Here is a 21,584-nt window from a genome sequence, read left to right as displayed (position 1 = left end):
ATTCTGAGCATATAGGCAGGAGTAACCCCTGAGGATCACAGGGTGTGGCTCAAAAAGCCAAAATAAATAAATAAAAGATTTTGATTTTTGTGATTTATGTGATTGATAAGATTCAGCTTAACAAAAGAGGTCAGACTTACGCAAAGGAAACCAAAAATCACTATTAAAAGGAATAAAAGAAAATTGAATGAATTGGTAAGATCAACATTGTCAAAATGACAATGATACCCAAAATATATCCAAATTCAATGCAACCCTATAAAAATGCCCACAAATGGGCAGGAGCAATAATATAGCAGGCAGGGTGCTCGCCTTGTATGGGTCTGACCTGAGTTTGATCCCTAGAAACATAACAGTCTCCCAAATCCCACCAGCACAGAGTCTTGAGTAAGCTGTAAGAACTGCCAAAAAGCAAACAAAACTGTTTGTTTTGTGGCCCATAAACAAACCCCCAAAAAGATGTTTTTAAAGACATGGATTAAATTCTCTTGAAATGCATATGGAGTAATAACCCCCACTTAATAGTCAAAGCAATCCTAGAAGAAAAGAAGTTGGGAGGCATCTCTTTTCCAAACTTCCAACTGTACTATAAAGCTTTAGTAATCAAAACAGCATGGTATTGGAAAAAAAACAGACTCACAGACCAAAATAGAATTGAGAGTCCAGAGATAGATTGATTCACAAGTATACTGAGAGCTAATCTTTGATGAAAGAGTTTAAAGTATGAAGTGGAATAATGAAAGCCTCTTCATAAAATAACAACTGGCCAGTCACATGGAAAAAAAAATGAATGCACACTTTCTTTTAATTAAAAGCAGTCTGAGTCCATTCTCTTACATGTGACTAACCAGTTTTCTCAGCATCATTTGTTAAAGATGCTCCCTTCTTATTTTTTGCCCTTTTACTGGATATTAATTATTCATGCCTGAGGATATCTATCTCTTGGATTTTCAGTTCTATTCCACTGGCAGACCTTGGTTAATATATATATACATAGATATATATAGATATATAGATATAAATCAAACCAGGGGCTGGAGAGATAGCATGGAGGTAAGGCATTTGCCTTTCATACAGAAGGGCAGTGGTTCCATCCCCCGACATCCCATATGGTCCCCCGAGCCTGCCAGAGTCGATTTTCTGAGCATAGAGCTAGGAGTAACCTCTGAGCGCTGCCGGGTGTAACCCAAAAACAAAACAAAACAAAACAAAAAATCAAACCAAAATAGATTAAAGACCCCACTGTCAAACCCGAATCCATAAATCACATGGGGCCGGCGAGGTGGCGCTAGAGGTAAGGTGTCTGCCTTGCAAGCGCTGGCCAAGGATCAGGACCTCGGTTGGATCCCCCAGCGTCCCATATGGTCCCCCCAAGCCAGGGGCGATTTCTGAGCGCTTAGCCAGGAGTAACCCCTGAGCATCAAACGGGTGTGGCTGAAAAACCAAAAAAAAAAAAAAAAAAGAAAAAAGAAAAAGAAAAACAAGTAGAGGGCCCGGAGAGATAGCACAGCGGCGTTTGCCTTGCAAGCAGCCGATCCAGGACCAAAGGTGGTTGGTTCGAATCCCGGTGTCCCATATGGTTCCCCCCGTGCCTGCCAGGCGCTATATCTGAGCAGACAGCCAGGAGTAACCCCTGAGCATTGCCCGGTGTGGCCCAAAAGCAAACAAGAAAGAAAGAAAGAAAGAAAGAAAGAAAGAAAGAAAGAAAGAAAGAAAGAAAGAAAGAAAGAAAGAAAGAAAGAAAGAAAGAAGAAAGAAAGAAGAAAGAAAGAAAGAAAGAAAGAAAGAAAGAAAAAGAAGAAAGAAAGAAAGAGAGAGAGAGAGAGAGAGAGAGAGAGAGAAAGAAAGAAAGAAAGAAAGAAAGAAAGAAAGAAAGAAAGAAGAAAGAAAGAGAGAGAGAGAGAGAGAGAGAGAGAAAGAAAGAAAGAAAGAAAAAGAAAGAAAGAGAAAGAAAGAAAGAAAAGAAAGAAAGAAAAGAAAGAAAGAAAGAAAGAAAGAAAGAAAGAAAGAAAGAAAGAAAGAAAGAAAGAAAGAAAGAAAGAAAGAAAGAAAGAAAGAAAGAAAGAAAGAAAGAAAGAAAGAAAAAGAAAAACAAGTAGAAAACTTCATGGCATTAAAATTATAGATATCTACAATTATTCAATGCCATTGGCCAAGCAAACAAAGATTAGGATGAAGGGATCACTGGTGGAGAAAAAAGAACACTCTAGGAGAGGGACTGGTGATAAACAGTATTATGCATTACACTACCATTAACAGTATTATAAACCATAGTACCTAAAATTTAAAAATTTTAAATATATAAATCAGTAAGAGCTAACGCTATCTTCTCTGATCTCTGGAAGATTGCTGTAAAAAATAATTGGGAGGGATAGCACAGTGGATAGAGCATTTGCCTTGCACACAGCCAACTCAGATTTGACTCCTGGCATCCTATATGGCAGGGGTCTCAAACTCAATTTACCTGGGGGCCGCAGGAGGCAAAGTCAGGGTGAGGCAGGGCCGCATAAGGGATTTCACAAAAAAAGTCCTCAAATGTCATTATTAACAGTTTTAATTATTTCTTCTGAACATAAGTAGAACATTGAGTGAAGATCATAAACAGTTCTTCTGAACATGGCATCTTTTGCCTATTCCTTGCTGCCAGAGACTTGACAGCACTTCTCACAAATCTGAACCACACTTGGCTTTAGGGAGGAAGCAGTTGAGACCCTCAGTATGGCTTGAAGATGATCATCACTAAGTTTAGACCTGTACTTTGACTTATTGAAGTTCAATGTGGAGAATAACTTTTCACACAAATATGTGCTCCCAAAAAGGCACATGGTGTGCTTGAACATTCGGGAAAGCTCAGGCAAACTGGGGGGCAATTCTCTCAAACATTGCCCATGCATGTCTGCTTCTCCACTAATCTCCCTGAACTTGGCTTTGAGATCAGAGTTGCATTGCAGGTCAATGAGCTCCATTTGAAGCACAGGAGAGGCATCTTGCACATCAAAGGGAAAGGGGTCCACAAAAATTTGGAAAGTGGCTCTGTGCTTTTTGAAGTCTGCAAATATGTGATCAAATTCCTTCTCTAGCTTAAAAATAGCATCAACATATTTCTCACCACTGAATGGTATGCCTGCATCCACAAGTTCCTTGCATGCTGGGAAATGGCAAAGGTTTGTCTGAGAGAACTGGGATTTCCGTAACACAAGTTTTGTGGAGAATGCTCTCACATTGTCATAGGCAGCACTGATAAGCTGCCCTGGGCCTTGTAACATCTTATTTAGTACATTCAGCTTATGTGCGATGTCAACAAGAAAAGCTAAGTCCATGAGTCATTTGTGATCACTCAACTCAGAAACAGCATTCCCATCCTTCTCCATGAAGGCTTTCACTTCTCTCAACTCAAAAAATCTTTTCAGGACATTTCCCCTGCTGAGCCAACATACCTCGGTGAAATAGAGCATATCTCCATATTCTGACTCCATTTCCTCTAAAAAAAAGCACGAAACCTTCTGTGCTTTAAGCCCCTGGATCTGATTTGGTTGATGCATTTCACAACAACAGACATCACATTGTCACACGGCAGGCATTTACTGCAAAGAGCCTGCTGAGGGATAATGCAGTGAAGAGCAATGGCCTTCTCTAACCCTCCTCTTCAAGTTTTTTTTGAACAAGTGCCACCAGTCCATTTTTCCTCCCTGTCATCGATGGCGCTCCATTGGTTATTATTTCAACAAACCTCTTCCATGGCAAACCTGCATTCTCAATGGCATCGCACAGATGCCGAAATATCTCATTAGCAGTGGCCTGGCCATGCATTGGAATTATTGTGAGCAGCTCCTCTGTCAATTCAAAATTGCAATCAACACCACGGACATAAATTGTGAGCTGTGCAGTGTCTGTTATATCTGTACCCTCGTCAAGAGCAACTGAGTATGCATCAAAACATTTGGCTTTCTCACACAGTTGATGATAAATGTCACTTGACATGTCAGAAATGCGCTCTGCCACAGTGTTGGCAGAAAGGCTGATTTTGCTGAACTAACCTTTCTTTTCCAGACAGATAATACTTGCAGCCTGTAACATGCAATTTTTAACAGACTCTCCTTCTGTGAATGGTTTCCCTGCCTTAGCAATCATCTCACTAACCATGTAACTAGCTTCGACTGATGCAACATTCTCTTTGGTTGCTTTCTTGAAGAAATCTTGTTGCCTCATTAGACATGCTTAAAGACTAGCAACCCACTTGGCTCTCTCATTCCTTGATATTTTGCACATTCCTCAGCATGTTTAGTTGAATAATGGCGTTTCAAGTTGTATTCCTTGTGTACTGTAACTTTCTCTGAGCAAATAAGACATGTGGGATGCCCCTGTGCTCAACAAAGAAATACTGCGTCTCCCACTTTTCCTGAAATTGTCTGTGCTCGTCATCAATCTTTCTCTTCACTGCAGGCTTTGATGAAGTCATGATGAAGGTATGACAAAATCTAATTCTGTAATAAACTTCTCTCCTTCTCTCCCTTAGGCCTCTGATAATGCAAGGGACAGCGGGCAGGAGCAGCGAAAATAACGTCTGCGCTAGGCGCAAAGTATTCACGATTATTCGCTTACCAAATATTCGCAATAAAAAATCGCATTTGTAAGGAAAAAATCGCAAAAAATCGCATTAAACATTTGCATACCCTGAACAGAACTGCTCGGGGTATACGAATGTTTAATGTGATTTTTATTGCAACTATTCGGCAAGTGAATATCATGAATACTGCGATATTTGAAGGCCGGCCACGGGCCACAAAATGTTGTATGGAAGGCCACAAACGGCCCGTGGGCCGAGAGTTGAAACCCCTGCTATATGGTCTCCCCTCCTGCCTGCCAGGAGTAACCGCTGAGCACTGCCAGATGTAATCCAAAAACCACCCTGATGTGTGCATTCCCCATAGATATCAAGAGACCCACACACCAGGATGAAGGTTAATCTCAGCACCTGAGGAATAAATTGCCATAATGATCAAAGGACAACAGAGAGGGCTTCTGGGATACTATTCATACTTCTGAGCAAGGTACTAACCAGCCTGTGCCCCAAACAAATTGTTCTGTTTCCTTTGCATGAAATTGATTGGTTTTGTAGGATATAGTGTCCCTATTCTCTTGGACGTGTTTTAAACCATTTTTTTTTTAGTTTTGTGTGTTTCCTTTTGCCATTCTCTTTTTCTTTTTCTTTCCTTGATTTCCGACAAGTAATAAATACAGTGTGTTTCCTAATCTAGGGCCAACATGGTTTGTCCAGTTCAGAAAAGCAGCATGTCCCCAAACTTGGGGACTGGTTGGGGAGCTCAGGATATTTTTTCCTCCAATATACTCTGTTACAAATGAAAATGTGCTTTCCAGGCCAGCTTCCCCAAAAGTGTTGGGTTGTTTGGGAGGACAGCTCGGGCCACATACCGAGCAGTGCTCATGAACCACTTCGTGCTCTATGTGGGGGGCCCTAAGCAGTGCCAGATAGTGAACTGGGGACCTCTGATGCAATGCAAACATCTTAACCCTGTGGTTAAGATATCCTGTGGTATCCCTCTGACACCGTCAAAAGATTTTATTTTGTTTGTTTGCGGGGAGCCACATCTGACAGTACACAGGCAGGGCTTACTCCTGATTCTGTGCTCAGGGATCACGCCTAGCAGTGCTCAGGGGCCCATATGGAGTGCTGGGGACTGAACCTGTGTCATGCCTGTGGAAGGCAAGCACTCTACCCTCTATCGCTCCATCCGCCTGAAAAGTTGTCTTAACATCTTAGCATTATTATTGGTAACCATTCCCCCCGGCCTAATTTCAATGTAATGAAGTAGTGGCCTGCTTACTAAAGGATGAAGTAAGTGGGAAGATAATTTGGCTTGCAGGAACTAGGGTTGCTGATGGCAGCAGTGAGTATTTTGTGAAATTTTTCCTTTCACTTGGGATCTTTTTTACTTTCCCTTCGTAAAAGCATGCGGCAAGAAGAGAGCCCTGGTTGGCGCTGATTTGGAGCTCACCAAAGAAGCCTGTGGAAGGCAGTGCGGAGAGATTTTGAAAATATGCCCCTGTGAGCATCGGAGGCCTAAATCATCAGGAAACAGATTTGCCAAGGAAACTGAGAAGGCAAGAGACCCAGATCCCGACTTAAGAGGGTCCAGTTTGGCCGCAAAGTCCCTCTCTAACCAGAAGGTGGTGCTATGAGCCCAGACAGGCGGCGCCCCGGAGGCTCCCCACGAGGAAGAGACGCCTTCCACGCAGCTTGGGGCTCACGTGCAGCCGACTAGACCGCTTGGATCAATTGGCTCATCCACTAACCGCTTGCTCCACTCACACCATGACGAGGTGGCCTCTCAAGCTGCAAACTGACCTCCAGAGCCCAAATAATTCTCGCCATGGGATCCTTCACAAAGTCCTGTGCACTGAGACCCTGAGTGCAAGTCTTTCCTTTAATCGCCATTAGTATGCACAGATAAAATGGGAATGGGGTAGAAAGTAAAGCTACAAGACCACCTGCAACAACAGCCAACCTGAACAACCCACTACTACTAAACACCCTCTATGCAAAACCCCCTATTGGCCTTCCTGGGAAAGGACCTGCTTCTCTTCCTTATCCAGGGAGCTCATCAGAGCCTACTCCCTACTCGGGACGTCTTTGCGTCTAAATCTCCTAGACTAGAGGCTGGATTTAAGGAGGAATAGGTCCTCCAGCTTCCCTACAGAAGCCCCTAGGCAGGGTGGCCCCATCCTCTCTGAGGGGTTGTCCTGGGTCAGATCTTGGCTCGCCCCAATTTCAGGGGAAATCACAGACTATAGGATCCATCCCTCTTGTGAGGTCCCTCACAAAAACAAACAAAACACCATTTTGGCCTGTGGTGGGCTCAGGTTCACCTTTCCTTCTGAGTAGCCTCACCTGGCCAGCTTTTCCAATTCTAACCACCCAGCAGAAGAGGCCCAGGCAGCAGCTGTAACAGTGACATCAGAAGGGAGGAGACCAGGCTTCCCAGTTTTAAAGTTTGTTCAGGTGACCCCAGTGTGTGAACAGCTCTGAACATCACTGATTCAGCCTAGTTGTGTTCCCTGCCCATGCTCAATTCTCTGAGTTGGGCCCTGCCCAGACGCACACACCCTCCCATGCTCATCTCCAACACCCCGGTGTCCAGGGGGCTTTTCTCACCTCTGGGAAAGACACAAAGTCAAGAAAGAAGTTGGGGAACTCCTGGGGAGAAGAGAGTCCAGATCCTGCTCAGACTGAGGGTGGGCTGATGTTTCTTTTAAAGCTAACCCACCCCACCCGACTCCGCAAGCTCACCTAACCTGCTGTCCAACAAAATGTGTGACCCCGGATTGGAAGATACTCAGACCCCACCGAAGGTCAGGCTACCGGCTACACGTTTTGCCCGGACTACAGACTACAGACTTGGACCCTCCAAGTGGCCATTGGGAGGAGGGTTGCACTGAAAGACAAGCGGGCTGGGGTAGAAGCAGCGACTCCAGAGTGGCTCCCGGCCTGCTCTCCATCCTCCGATCTTGGGGGGATGCTGGTCGTCGGACCTCACCAAGCAGATATCATTTAAGTGGGGAGTCCAGGGGGGTGGCTGGGATGCCAGCAGGCCCCAAAGGCGGCGGGCAGCCAGAAACCGGACCCCGCACTTGGGCGCCCACCCACCCAGGGGGCCCCAGACGGCCTTGCCAGGCGCCCGCCCAGGGCAGCGGGGAGCGGGGCGGGGCACAGGGCGCGGCGGTGCCCGCGCTTACCTGTCCTGCGGGGCGGGGGCCGAGGCGCTGCCCACGTGAGGTGCGTGCGAGGGGCGCCGCGTCCCCGCCTGGCGATGCCCGGAGCTGTTCCGCGGCCCGGCCCGGCGCCCGCCCGCCTGGGAGACGTGAGCGAGCACACGTACGCACCCGGCGGGAGGAGAGGCGCGCCGAGCGGCGCCCAACTTTCTCCTGGTTCCCCGGAGCTGACCCGGGAGGGAGCCGCGGCGGGGTGGCCGGGTGGCGGGGAGGGAGCGTGGAGAGACTTTCCCCGGGGTGACTTCATGGAGGTGGGGTTCACTTGGGCGGGGGGGTCCTTCCTTCTTTGTAACCGTTTCTAGCCATTTTGCGGGGAGGGGGAAAGGGCTGAACCCGGCGAGGGGCGCTGGGGGCAAATGGATGCGGCGAGGGCCGCAGAAAGCGGCCTTGGCGCTCCAGCCTCCCGGGCACGCGGGGCTCCGTGGGAGGACGCGAGGCTGTCAGGGCCGCCCCGCCGTTCTCCTGGAGTGGTGCAAGCCGGCTGTCACCTGGATCCAGCCCGGCAGCCCTGCAGCCCTGCAGCCTTGCCCGGATCCGGCCTGCGCTGGAAGAAGGGCTAGGAAGGCACCGCGGGGCGTGGGGCTGGGAGTGGAGGCGAGAACCACCCCCGGGAGAGGGGCAAAAAGAAAGGGGTGTGTGTGGGGGGGGGTAGACCAAGGCCAAATCTATCTATCGCTTCAGCTTCTATCTTCTTCCTCTTCCTCCTTGTCTTCTTCCTCCTCCTTGTCTTCTTCCTCCTTATTTTCCTCTTCCTTTTCTTCCTCCCTTCTTCCTCCTTCCTTCTTCCTCCTTCTCCTCCTTCTTTATTCTTCGTCTTCCTCCTCCCTCTCCCTTCTTCTTCCTCCTCTCCCACCCCCCCTTAACGCCAGGAATTCCCATGTGTTCAGTTCGTCTCCGGCATCGCCGTGCCCAGGACGCTCCTGCAATCTGTCCAGGCTCCTGGCTGGGAGTCCCGCGGGATGCCGACGGCGGAGAGACCAACTTCCCAGCCCGGTGCGGGTGTGCGACGAACCCGGGGCCGGGGCCGGGGTTGGGGTGGGAGGAGGCGGGGACGCTGCCCCCGAGCGAACGCCCTCTCGCCCTCGTCGGCTCGCAGCCCGAGCCGGGATGGGGCTTTCTGGCTTTCCGCGTCCCCTTCCCCAGTGCGTTCGGCCGTGACCCGGTCGCACCCGCAGCCGCGCTCGCAGCCGAGTCGGCGGCAACTTTGCGGGCGCCCGTCGCGGCTCGCAGGCCCCGCCCCCGGCGCGTCGCCCTCGGGCCGGGGTCCCCATTGGTCCGGCCGCGGGACAACACCTGCTCGCCGCCTTCATGCGAGTGACACCGGAGCTCGCGGGGATATTTGAGGCCCCGGCCCTGCCGCTGCCCGGCACTCGGCGGCGCCCGAACGGCCGATCACATGGTCTCCGGGGAGCTGCGGGCGGGCGCCGGGTAACCTCGAGCGCTCGGAGCGGGCGAGCGGGCGAGCGCGGCCGCGGGAGGAGCGAGGGCGACGCCGAGGCCGCGTGGGCGGAGAGGGAGCACAAAGAGCCCGGTCTCCGCAGGCAGGTCCGCCCGCAGCCATGGGTGCCGAGCGGCTGTGCCGGTGGGCGACCCTGGCGCTGGTGCTGGCCGCCCTGGACTCGGCGCGGGGCACCGACGCCACCGGCCCGCCCGAGGGCCCCCAGGACCGGGGGGGCCCGCAGAAAGGCCGCCTGTCCCTGCAGAACGCAGGTGAGTGGGGCCGCGCCCGGCCCGGGACGGCGCGCGCCTACGCAGTGCGTGCGCCCCGGGGCTCGGCCTGGGCTCGGCGCCCCCGCGGCGGCGGACTCCGGGTGGCGTGGGACGAGCCCGGGAAGTCCGCACCTGCCGGGGCCGGCGACAGGGCCGGGCGTGACTTGTTGCCGTCCTTCGGGCGCGGCGGGGCAAATTGGGCTGCGCCAGAATCGGCCGGGGGCTCGCTCTCCGGTGCCGGGACCCCCAACAGCCCGCGGGAGCCGGGGAGGCCCCCCCCCCTCCTCCTCCTCGGACCCGCGCCCGCGAAACTCCTATTCCCGGACGGCCGGTCTGGGGCCGAGAGCGCCGCCCCCCCAGCCCCAAAAGCTGCGACAAGCCAGAACTTCGGAGCGAGACCAAGTGCCCGGAAAACTTTCCCCTTGAGCACGGGGCTGCCTGCGGGGTCGGGGTGGAGGGGCCCCGCCGGGGGTGCAGAGCGTACCTTCGGGGGGGGGGTCAGCCGGCCAGGAATGGGGCCACAGCGCCCAGCGCGCGTCGCCGCTCAGCGCCCAGCGGCCGAGCCGGGCGGGCACCGGGCTGGCCCTTCCCGGCTCCTGGGCAAGAAGACCTTCCGCAGCTCCTGCGCTCGCTGGGCTGTGCGCCCCTCCACCCGGGGCCGAGTGCGTGCGGAGAGCGCCCTTTGGGGGCGCCCCCAAGAAGGGGGACGAGTCGCCGGCCGAGTCGCCGGCGGCCGGGCACGCGCGCTCCTGCCCGGACTGCGTGCGTGCGTGCGGGGCCGCGCGTGGCGCCTCCCCACACCTTCACGCGCCGCGGCCGGCACCCTGCTCACCCCCCGCCAACTCGCTCGTCCTTGCCTCGCTCCCTCGCTGCACTTTTCCCCGGAGCTGAATGGTGGCAGCCTCAGACACGCGTCTCCGGCCCCAGCTCTCCCCGCCGCTCCACTCCAGACTGCGTCCGACCGTGGATGACCGAGTTCCAGGCCGAGCTTTGCCCAAACCCATTTCTGATGTAACCCAGTGGCTGGCTTGAATCAGGGGGTTGCGGACCGGGTGGAGGAGGGCCTGGAGGCTCGTCCCTCCCCACCCCCTCTCCCTGCAGAAAGACAAAGTAGTGCCACCCTGGGCGGTGGCGACGGCGGCGGGCGGGTGCGCGCGGGTGCGTGGGTCGAGGGACTCCGGAATGAAGTGGCCCTCCACTGGCGCTCCGCCTTTCTCGACACGGCTGGAGGCATGACTCCCCGGCAACCGACCCACCCGGGGTATTTTTATTGCAGAGGGATCGGAGGCGCTGCCTTAATAGGAATTTTGTTTTGATTTTTAGGTGTTGAATCATAAAGCTGAATTGAAACTGCTTTTCTGGAGGCTCTCACTTAGGGTCAGGAAGGAAATGGCTCGCTTTCAACAACAGCCTCCTCCAGACCCCGGCTGGTCTGAGGGGCATGTTGGTGGCTGAGGCGTGGAGGGGCCAGAAAGCCCACCACGTTCTATCTGTTCCTTGAGCAAAAGATACAGCAGCCTCTTCTGCATTCAGTGCCCCACGATATCTTTAAGATGGAAAATGGGTCTACTCACATCCACTACTAGGCTCGGGTATTTTCATAGAAGGCCAGTGTGCTGGTTAGAGAGTGACGACCTACAGCGATTAATGGTAGCTTCTTTCCTTTTGTGAATCCTGTAATAGATTCCCTTTATTTCTCTTAAACTTTCTTTTAGGCCTTACTAAAAAGTTTTTGTTTGCTTTTATTTTTTTGAGCCACACCCGGCAGTGCTCAGGGCTTACTTAACAATTGGCTCTGAGCTCAGGGATCACTCCTGGCAGTGCTTGGGAAGCCATAAGAAACACCAAAGATCAAATGCCAACTTGCAGTAGGACTTGCAGTATAAGGCAAATGCTCTACTTACAGTACTATCACTCCAGCCCCAGCGATTTTACTAAAAATGTAATGGCTCTGGGCCCGGAGAGATAGCACAGCGGCATTTGCCTTGCAAGCAGCCAATCCAGGACCAAAGGTGGCTGGTTCGAATCCCGGTGTCCCATAGGGTCCCCCGTGCCTGCCAGGAGCTATTTCTGAGCAGAAAGCCAGGAGTAACCCCTGAGCAACGCCGGATGTGGCCCCAAAACCCAAAACAACAACAACAACAAAAAATGTAATGGCTCCCACCCTGACTTCCTTTTCGGGGGCCAAGCCCAATGTTGCTGGAAGGAAGGCTGGATACTACTCCTAATTCAGTGCCCACTCCCAATGGTGGAGCAGGCCATTAGGGTGCCAGAGATGGAATCTGGGACTCACACATGAGCAGTACATGCTCCCACATCGTAGCACCAGTCCTTGCAGCTGCTATTCCCACCAGCCTCTGCCTCCCATGGCTGAGCCTAATGTGACTGAGAGCCTGTTCTCTATCTGTGTCCTTACAGCGGAAATCCAGCACTGTCTGGTCAATGCCGGCGATGTGGGTTGTGGTGTGTTTGAATGTTTCGAGAACAACTCCTGTGAGATCCGGGGCTTACATGGAATCTGCATGACTTTTCTGCACAATGCAGGGAAGTTTGATGCCCAGGTAAGAACTGCTTCCAGCCCAAAGCGCACTAAAAGAGAGATGAAGCATCCCAGAGCTGACCCTCCCTGATTCCCACTGCTTATCTGTATGGCGGGGGTGGGGCGGGAGGGTTAGTGGAAGCATTTGCAAGAGACCTTCCAGGTGACCGGAGGGGCTGGAGGGGATCCATCCCTACCCTGAGATTCTACTCCAGCATTTGAGTGGGGGGGGGGGCACCTTTCTGTACCTCTTCCTGAAACTGAGTATACATAGAGGGATAGGTGAATAATTAATGGAGAAATCTGGCTGAGAAGATCAGGGTCCCAAAAACTGAGAAAGACCTTGGATAGAGAGCTGGAGTGATTGTACAGACGTTTGGATGCTTGCTTGCTTTGCATGTGGCGACCCAAGTTCTATCCCCAGCATACCCTATTGGTCCCCTACATTACCTCCAGGAGTAATTCCTGAGTTCAGAGCCAGGAGTAAGCACTGAGCACTCCTGGATGCAACCGAAAAGTCCTTAAAGACCTGCTTGGTCAGACCAGAACAACAGGTGGAAAGGGACCTCAGTGACTCTTTCCCAGAGCTAGGTCCTGGGTATCTTATTTCCACAGCTGGAATCCTGGGGATCTATTCCCAGAGCTAGGACACTGGAGATACATTCCCAGAGCTAGAATTCTGGCAATCTGTTCCCAGAGCTGAAATCTTGAGAATCCACTGCCAGAGCTAGGATTCCAGGAACATATTCCCAGAAAGAGGTACATAGTGTATATATATATATATATATATATAACTGGCAGTGCATGGAACTTGGCATCTCCAGTGAGAGTGTTGCAGGGTGCAATTGTATTGGCTCAAGAGTGGGGGACCTTTCTCTATACCCCTACTCTCCCCAGCATAGGCATGGCCCAGAGTGAGCCCTGCTCTATATGATAATTATAGGCAGGGCCTGACCCGCTTCCCTTCTTCCTGGTCCCCCTGCCTCCCCCGCTCTCAGCTTACTGGGGCTAGGCTGGAACCTAGGAGGTTGCAAGCGATAGCATCGTGCAACCTCACTGAGGGCCCAGGGCTCACTGGCCAAGTAGGCCCCTGGAAATACCCTGCCACCCTGTCTCTTGTCCTAGATAACAGTGAGGCCAACTGCTGTGGGGGAGGTTAGTCCCCTCCACCCCACTCCTGACTTCCTGTGGGAGTAGCCAATTCAGCAAGGTCTGGGAGCCTCCATGGCAAAAGGATGGGACATACTGGCAGGAGAGGAGAGTGACAGGGAGGCTCCCTAACAGTCTACACCCTGGCTGCTCTCCATCGGGGGTGGCGTGAGATACCCTGAGAAACAACCCATCCTGTGGACCTGTGAACTGAGGCACCCAGTCCAGGCCATAGGAGAGGTGATCGCACCCCTAGGCAGCAAGCCTCCCCACTACTAACAGAAGCTACAAGCTGGCTCAATGTGATCCCTCTGGGAAGGCCCTCTCTCTCTCTTCCACCATGGCTTGTTTCCACAGGACTGAGGTGTGGGAGACCTCGGGGAGGTCTCCCATAGTACCTAGGCAGATGTTGATAAGGGAGCTGCAGGCCCCAACAGCTGTCTCCCTTCAAAGAACAAGCCATCAAGGGTGGCCTAATACAGGACTGAGTCCACATGTAGGCCTGGACATAGGAGGAGCTGGGGGTGGGGAAGCCCTCTGGGAGGTTCCACCAGGACCCTGCCAGGCAGGGTGCCAACAGGGCCTTTGAGAGGCAGCAGTCCAACCGCTGGATGCAGCCAGTTCATTTCCACAGAGGAAAAGGATGCTGCTGTTCCTTAAAGGGGACGGGGGGGGGGGGGCAGAGGATGAAGAAAAGGGACAAACTCACATTTCATCTTTCTTTGTTTTGTGGGGGAGCTATCCCTGGCAGTGGTCAGGGTTGCCAAAAGAGCCCTACGTTTCGTCAGGCAGGGCATGTGCAGTCCTTTAAGCCCTTTCCCCAGTCCATCTCCATGTCACTGGTGGAACAGCAAGGACAGAGAAGGTGTGAGCTTTGGAGAAAACCTCACTGGGGACCCCCTACCACAACATGGCCACCACCAATGTTGGGCTATTTTTAGGCCACCAAGTCATGGGAGGTCCAGAACACAGGTGGACAGGATGGTAGGGGGCAGAATGGTTAGTTCACTAAAACAACATCCTTCGGGGGACTGACTGTCATGGGGGCTGGGGGCTATGCTGCTTTGGAAGTACATCCTGGTGGTGCATGATATTCCCTGCAAGGAAGTCTGTCAGTCTGGAGACCTCTGGGTCAGCTACACTGAGGACATGCCTAAGTGTGACCAAGCCTTCTCCACGGCCCCTTTCTGTCCCCAGGGCAAGTCCTTTATCAAAGAAGCCCTGAAGTGCAAGGCCCATGCACTGCGGCACCGCTTCGGCTGCATCAGCCGTAAGTGCCCTGCCATCCGGGAGCTGGTGCTTCAGCTGCAGCGGGAATGTTATCTCAAGCACGACCTGTGCTCAGCTGCACGGGCTAACACAGATGTCCTCGCCGACATGATCCATTTCAAGGACCTACTGCAGCAGGAGTGAGTTTTGGAGGACGGGTTTGTTTAGGGACAGGGAAGGGAGTTCATTGAAAGCTCTGTTTCCTTTAGTCATTTTTGTGGTGCTAGGATCTCTCAGCACCTCCCACTTGCAAGGCAGGTATGAGCTCTACTACTGAATCATCTTCTGCCTCGTGCAGGGTGAGCTGGTTTTCTTGCTTGGGTTCTGGTGGGCACTTTTTGTGGGGGGTGGGCAGAGTCAGACTCCCAGCAATACTTGAAAGTATTCCTTGAGGGGTGTACAAGGGACTGCACAGTGCCTGGGACAGAACCCAGGCCTCCTGTGTGCAAAGTACTTCGAGGGCTCTCTCCAGCCCAAGGGGGATGGGACTGAGGAAGAAGGCCCCTCCCCGGGAGAGCTGCAGGAGTACTCTGGAACCTTCCTTTTCAGTTGGCCTTCAGCCACAAAATGAAGAGAATGACACCCTTACTTTAAAAAATTATCAGCAACAGGCCAGTGATTTTTTTTTGTTTTGTTTTGTTTTGTTTTTTTGTTTTGTTTTTGGGTCACACCCGGCAGAGCTCAGGGGTTGCTCCTGGCTCTATCCTCAGAAATCGCCCCTGGCAGGCATGGGGGACCATATGGGATGCCTGGATTCGAACCACCGTCCTTCTGCATTTACCTCCATGCTATCTCTCCGGTCCCAGGCCAGTGATTTTTTTTTTTTTAAATCAGCAATAGGACCAGAAAGTAAAACAACTTCCACTTCACCCATAGTTCTGAGACTTTCAGGTGCACTCACCTCCCCTCTCCTCCATGCTTGATGTGAATGACCCCTGCCACTACCCCACCACCTCCATTCTGAAGGAGAAAGCAGAGACTCCAGGAGGAGACATGCCCTGGACATTTACTCTACTCTGGCTAGGTCTCCCTGGATCAGACTCCTCACAGGCCTGAAGTTGGGAGACTCCTCTCCTTTCCTGGTCTAGGAAGCCCACATCTCCCTAGAGAGTCAGTCCAGTTTAGTTTCTCAAGCCCATCAAGCACTGATTGAAGACTACTGAAAACTTAAAGCAACTCAATGCCCCCCCCCCCCCACTTTTCGTGCCACACTGAGGGAAAAGGGACTCACATATGTGAAGACTAGCAATGCAGTAATTGGTACAGGTCATCTCATTCCTTAAAAGGAAACTTTACCCAGAAGCTAGAGTGATAGTACAGCAAGTAGGGCACTTGACCCAAGTTTGACCCCCTGCATCCCATAGGGTCCTCCAAGCCCAGCCAGGAGTGTTCCCTGAGTACTGAGCCTGGAGTAAGCCCAGAAGTAAGTCAGCCTAGAGTCAGCACCAGTGGGTATGGGTCAAAAAAAAAATCTGATACTTGGGATCTCCTGACCCCCCTACACTGGGATTGGCCTCTCTTCTATCTGGGTACCCAGCATTTTGCAAACCAAGGCATCTTGGTGTGACTCTCCTTAAGGTGACAGAGACGTGAGCAGAGAGCAAGCTGCTTCACTGGGCTGACTCAATACAGTTTGTGATTGCTGGGGGGGTGGGGGGCGCTCTTCAGGGAACAGAGCCATCATTGCTGTCTAAATTCAGCCTGGCTATTTGGGCCAAAGGTTCAGTGTTCACACCCAGCAATGCAACATTGTTCTGTCTGAGGGACAGGGGACTGAGATGTGAGGGGGAGAGGGAAACAAAAAATTCCAGGGATCAAACTCAGAACCTAGCTCATGTCAGTCCTGAGCTCTACCACTGGTGTAGTCCCATGAGTCTGGATATTTGGAGAGTTGATCCGACTCTCTAGATTGTGGGCATAGAGCCACCCCACGGGTTCTCAAATACCCAAGGCCCATTCCCATGACACTGGTCTCAGATAAGGAGTAAGAACCACGTCTTGCTTTTCACTTGACGAGGAGGAATCACAGTCACCCCAGAATCTGTCACCCTAACCTTTCACCCAACCCCAGCCCCTCCTGAGCACCAGATGTCCTGTTGCAATCAGCCTGCCTCCACCCCTGGCTCCCTTCCTCTCCCCATATCCAGCTCTTCTCCATCAGCCATTAGGCAGAGAGACCTCCAGATAGGTCTGCTCCAAGTATTTTTAAAACTCCTCTGGTCTCCCTGACACCCAGTTGAGAGGGCTGGCCTCTGTCACCACAGCAGGCTAAGCCTGCAGCCCAGAAGGCTGAAAGCCAGCTGTATCTCCAGTGCAGTTGAGCACACATCCCTGCTTTCCTCTGCTCCCCAAGAAAGGCAGCACCAGAAGCCTTCTCAGCCCTGCACTGACCCGGTCGGTGATCTAGCCCTATAGGTGCCCTGCATAGCCCTGAAGTCCCAGGCAGAGAGACAGGCAATTTGCAGAGATGGAGGGAAACCCTTGCCTCCCATTTACACAAAGCTTAGCACCAAGGCTCCCCACTCTGCTCACTCCAGAGCTAGGCCAGAACATGCCTGTCCCTACTGCTGTCCATTCTCACACCAGAGCCACATGGGCCCAAGGGCATCTCCAGCCTCTGCTCTTATGCAGGGCCACCCATACTAGTTTACAAAGGAGACAGAAAACAGGCTAAGATGAGGACTCTAAAGGTGGCCCAGAGGAAATCAGATTTGCTGCCACCTGTACAAAATCTCCTAGTGCCCTGTGATTCTCCCCTTGACCAGCCCATGCCACAGAGCTGTGGCACAGATATGAGCACAGATATGGGCCCTGAGTCCATATAAGCAGAAGTGTGCTTAGGAATATGCACTGGGGCAGGGAAATTGACTCAAATGGTAGAGCAGGTGCCTTGCATGTGTGAGGCCCTACGCTTCATGGCCAGTACCACATGGACCCCTGAGCATCACAGGGTGTGATCCCAAAAGAAAAAGCATAGAAATAATTGATCTTAAAATGTTTTTAAAAGAATGCCAGTCTCAGTTCTTGAGAGGATAGTACTGAGAGTAGAAAACTTGCCTTATACACAGCCAGTTGGGTTCCATCCCCAGCATCCCATATGGTCCTTGAGACCATGAAGAAGTTAATTTCTGAGTGCTGAACATCAGGAGGTGTGGCCCAGAAACCAAAACAAAAGGAGTATCAATCACATGTAACTTTTCGCATCCAGTCCCATTGGGGGTGTAAATAGGTCCAGAGAACTCCAGGAACAAAAGAATAGGCCCCAGGTTATGTTCACTTCTCTTCCAGCACTTGGCCTTAGGGACACCCTCAGGCCCCTGGCTGTTCCCACTCCTTCCTGAGCAAGCCCCTCCCCTTCCTCAGCTCTTTGAGAAATGGGACCATGTCCCTGCCCCCTCTTGCCTCTTCCACACTCTTCCAGGCACAGGGAAGTCCCTGCAGTAACTTCCACAAACAACCCCATTTCAGGGACCTACACTAAGGGCTCTAAATTAGGAAACGGGTTTTGGAGCAGTTTATTTGGTACATGGCGGGAGATGACTTCCTTATGCTGAGTGTAAAAGGGCAGTGAGTCGGGGCTGGGAGAGATAGCACAGCGGCGTTTGCCTTGCAAGCAACCGATCCAGGACCAAAGGTGATTGGTTCGAATCCCGGTGTCCCATAGGGTCCCCCGTGCCTGCCAGGAGCTATTTCTGAGCAGACAGCCAGGAGTAACCCTGAGAAATGCTGGGTATGGCCCCCCCCCCAAAAAAAAGGGGCAGTGAGTTGGGATCAGAAGCCCCTCCAGGAACCCAATTTTCTTTGGCTTCTAGGTATGTAAGGAGCCCCCACAGCAGTAGGCCAAAGAGTTCCCTATAGACAGAAGTCGTTGGCCCCTTCGCATCTCCAAACCTACCTCCTCCTGTGCATGCAGGTCCCTCACGTGCCTTCAGCTCCCCTGTATCTGTGAATTGTGTCCAGCTTTTCCCCCAAAACAGATCCTGTCCTGAAACCCATTCCAAGTCCACTGTGGCAGGTCCACCAAGGCCCACTCTCTGTTGGACATGGCATGGCTGTGACCCATGACCTCTCAGAGCCTCAAGTGCGACCACTACCGTTGAGATCAGTGGGGGAACCCTGCCCATTCACCCTAACCTCTCTGCTCCTGTCTCTCAGACCCTTTGTGGACCTCGTGAACCTGCTCCTGACGTGCGGGGAGGAGGTGAAGGTGGCCATCACCCACAGCGTCCGCACACAGTGTGAGCAGAGCTGGGGCAGCCTCTGCTCTGTCCTCAGCTTCTGTACCTCCGCCCTGCACAGACCTCCCACAGCCACTCCTGAGCACCAATCCCAGGGGGACAGAGCCAGGCCTGCCAGGGCCCACCCCGGGGAAGTGGGATACCAACTCCTGGAGCCTAGCACCAGGGAGACTGGCCGAGGCGCCAGGGGTGAGCGGAACAGCCGGAACCACGTCCATGCCCTCCCCCGGGGCCAAACCATGTCTGGCCCCAGTGCCCAAGGAGCTTCTAGAAGCAGCATCGAGGGAGACAGTGGACAGTCGGAGGAGTCAGACATACGGAGGTGAGACTCCGTGAGCCTAACCAGGAAACCTGTTCTCCACTCCGTCCCTTTTCTTCTCTGTGGCCATTCCAAAGACATTTGCCATCGCAGAGGGGGGCTGTCAAGCCCAGGAGCGGGTGGGGACTGAAGACTGGATGAAGGTGGATGTGAGCAGAAGGGCTAAGGATGCCCAGGGGCACGGCTCTCCCCCGGGCTGTGGGGAGTGACACAAGGTCCCATATTTGTAAGAGGAGGCCATCACACCTCATGTCCTCTTTTGCAACTTTGCTTTCTGTCCGCAGAGATAGGTCTGCGTGGAGAAGGGCAGGAGAGGAGGGTGCCCAGGAAGTACCATGTGCTTGCGCAGCTGGACACCTCCACAGCCCTTGTAGCTTCAAGAGCTGCAGCTGCCAACGGACAGGGCCTGCCAGGAATGCATGGGGGAGGGGTAGTCCTTGGGGTTTAGGGGGGTACTTAGGTGCCAGGGGGAAATTCAGCTTCACCAGGGAGTCCCTGGAGGTCCAGCACTGCAGGGCAGGGTGGGCGGGGCTTCTGAGAATTATGTCTGAGCCATTGTTTTTTTGGGGGGGGAAATGCTGTCCCCATGTGTTCCTACTTTAACCACTGCTTCAAATCTCAAGTCCGTTTTTTTATTTATCCGGTTCTTCCATCTACCTATCTATCCTCTAAATAAATGGCTTTAGAAAATTGGCAGCTGGATGATAGAATACCAACTCAAAGAGCAGGGTGAGGGTGAGAAGGCATTGCCCATGGAAGAATATCAGAGATGGAACCCAGGGCCTCATACTGCAAGGCAAGTGCTCTGCTGCTGAGTCACCTCCTCAGAAGGAACTAAGTGGGCAGGAGTTATAGTGCAGCAGGTGGGGCACTTGCTTGCCTTGCACATGGCCAACCTGGATTCAGTCCCCAGCATAGCATATGGTTCCTCAAGCACTGCAGGAGTGACCCCTGAGCATAGAGCCATGAATAAACACTAAGCTCAGCCAGGTGTGGCCTAAAAACAAATAAAAGGAATAAAACAGGGGTCAAAGAGATAATATAAGGGTAAGACACTTGTTTTCCATGCAACTGACCTGGGTTCAATCCCTGGTACTCTGTATGGTCCTCTGAGCTCACCAGGAATAATCTCTGAGCACAAAGCCAAGAATAAGTTCTAAGCACTGCTGGATGGAGCCCAAAAACCAAAACTTAATATAATATAATAAAATAGAATAAATAAAACATTGGACAAAGCCAAGCTGCAATCCATCTAAGGGCCTGGCCTGGGACAAATTCCATCCCTGAAGACACTCCAGTCTCAACAACCAGGGGAAAAGAAGCACAGGCTCAGACATGGACAGACATGGGAGGAGGTGCTCCTGAACTCTCATTTTTATTTCCCCAAGTTGCTAGGACCTCCCAGAGCCAGATCAGAAATTTATTCATAAGCGTTAGGGTCTGGGTGAGCAGGAGCATGACAGACAAGCTCAGAATTGGTTTAGAAAATGGCAGTGGCTGGTTCAGGCCAAGTGTACCCCAGGCTCCAAGTTTCATCTTCAACCCCCTTGTACCCTGTGGCCATCCATCACTGTTCAGCCAAGCAGCTCATCCAGGCCCAAGCTCTGTGCGAGGTGGTCCACACATCTAGGCTGAGGACCACCCCTGGGCCCCCACAGCACTGCTTGTGAGACCAGAAAAAAAGGAAAAATGGCAAAGGGGAGAAAGAAGTGAAATTGTAAGCTAGGAGGGAGGCTTACTCTTGAAGGAGTCAGAGGTGTTTTTCATGGGGTATTGTGTGGGAGAGGTCTCTCCCTATTTGTCTCAGCATTAACAAATGTAAGCACTCTTCCACCTCATACCAACTTGTCTTGGACAGACTGACAAGGGTCCAAGCAGACCATTTCCTCCCAGAGTAATAGGGCACAGGCTCCTGATACCTGCTATGTGGTTCAGGGGTGTTGCCATCTCCCGTTTGGAAAGGCCTCTGACTTCTGATGCCACTGCTTGGCAGGGACCTGCACCATGAAATAACCTCACTGGTACCTGCAGGTAGTTGGCCCCTTCTGACTCATGCATTTCCTCCCTGGAGGCTGGGATACATAGACTGACTTGGTCCCTCACGAGATCACTGAGATTCATAAACTGGAGACATATCCCGGGGTTTATTCCCCTACCCCCATCCCAATCTTAGAGAGTTCTCATGGGAGGAAGCCATTTGGGAATTGGAAGATGCTTGGTGTGGAGGGGCTGAGGCATTTTAACCTTGTTCTGATCTTGGGATTGGGGTGGTGGCAGCTAGACCATGAAACCAGTATAGTAAGGACTATATATAGCGCACAAACACCTGGTTCAGCAGAGACAACAGCATGTGGACCTCCAGTCTCTCAAAAGCTAAAGTGTTACACCATTGAGGCCAGCTTCAGAGCAAGCTTCCCTCCCACAGGCTCCATGTGGAGCCGTTTCCCATGAAAGCAGAAGCTCAGACCATGTCCACAAATCAGGGTCTGTTATCAGTTAGAGTGGCAGTGCCTGGCAGTTCACCTTGCCTCATTTCTTCAGGTGCTGGGCCTTCATTGGGCTTTTAGTT

General features: G+C 52.3%; 1 protein-coding gene across 1 annotated transcript; it reads left to right on the top strand.

Moving 5' to 3' along the window:
* The first annotated feature begins 9,315 nt into the window (after nucleotides 1-9,315).
* Nucleotides 9,316-19,535, top strand: STC2 (stanniocalcin 2). The gene is made up of 4 exons (XM_049776081.1): nucleotides 9,316-9,501; nucleotides 11,920-12,062; nucleotides 14,387-14,598; nucleotides 18,614-19,535. The coding sequence occupies exons 1-4, from the start codon at nucleotides 9,351-9,353 to the stop codon at nucleotides 19,020-19,022; spliced, it is 915 nt and encodes a 304-aa protein (XP_049632038.1). The 5' UTR covers nucleotides 9,316-9,350; the 3' UTR covers nucleotides 19,023-19,535.
* Nucleotides 19,536-21,584: the final 2,049 nt, after the last annotated feature.

The sequence above is a fragment of the Suncus etruscus genome, chromosome 6, assembly GCF_024139225.1.
Source record: "Suncus etruscus isolate mSunEtr1 chromosome 6, mSunEtr1.pri.cur, whole genome shotgun sequence".
NCBI classification, from domain to species: Eukaryota; Metazoa; Chordata; class Mammalia; order Eulipotyphla; family Soricidae; genus Suncus; species Suncus etruscus.
This window is presented reverse-complemented; position numbering and strand designations above follow the sequence as displayed.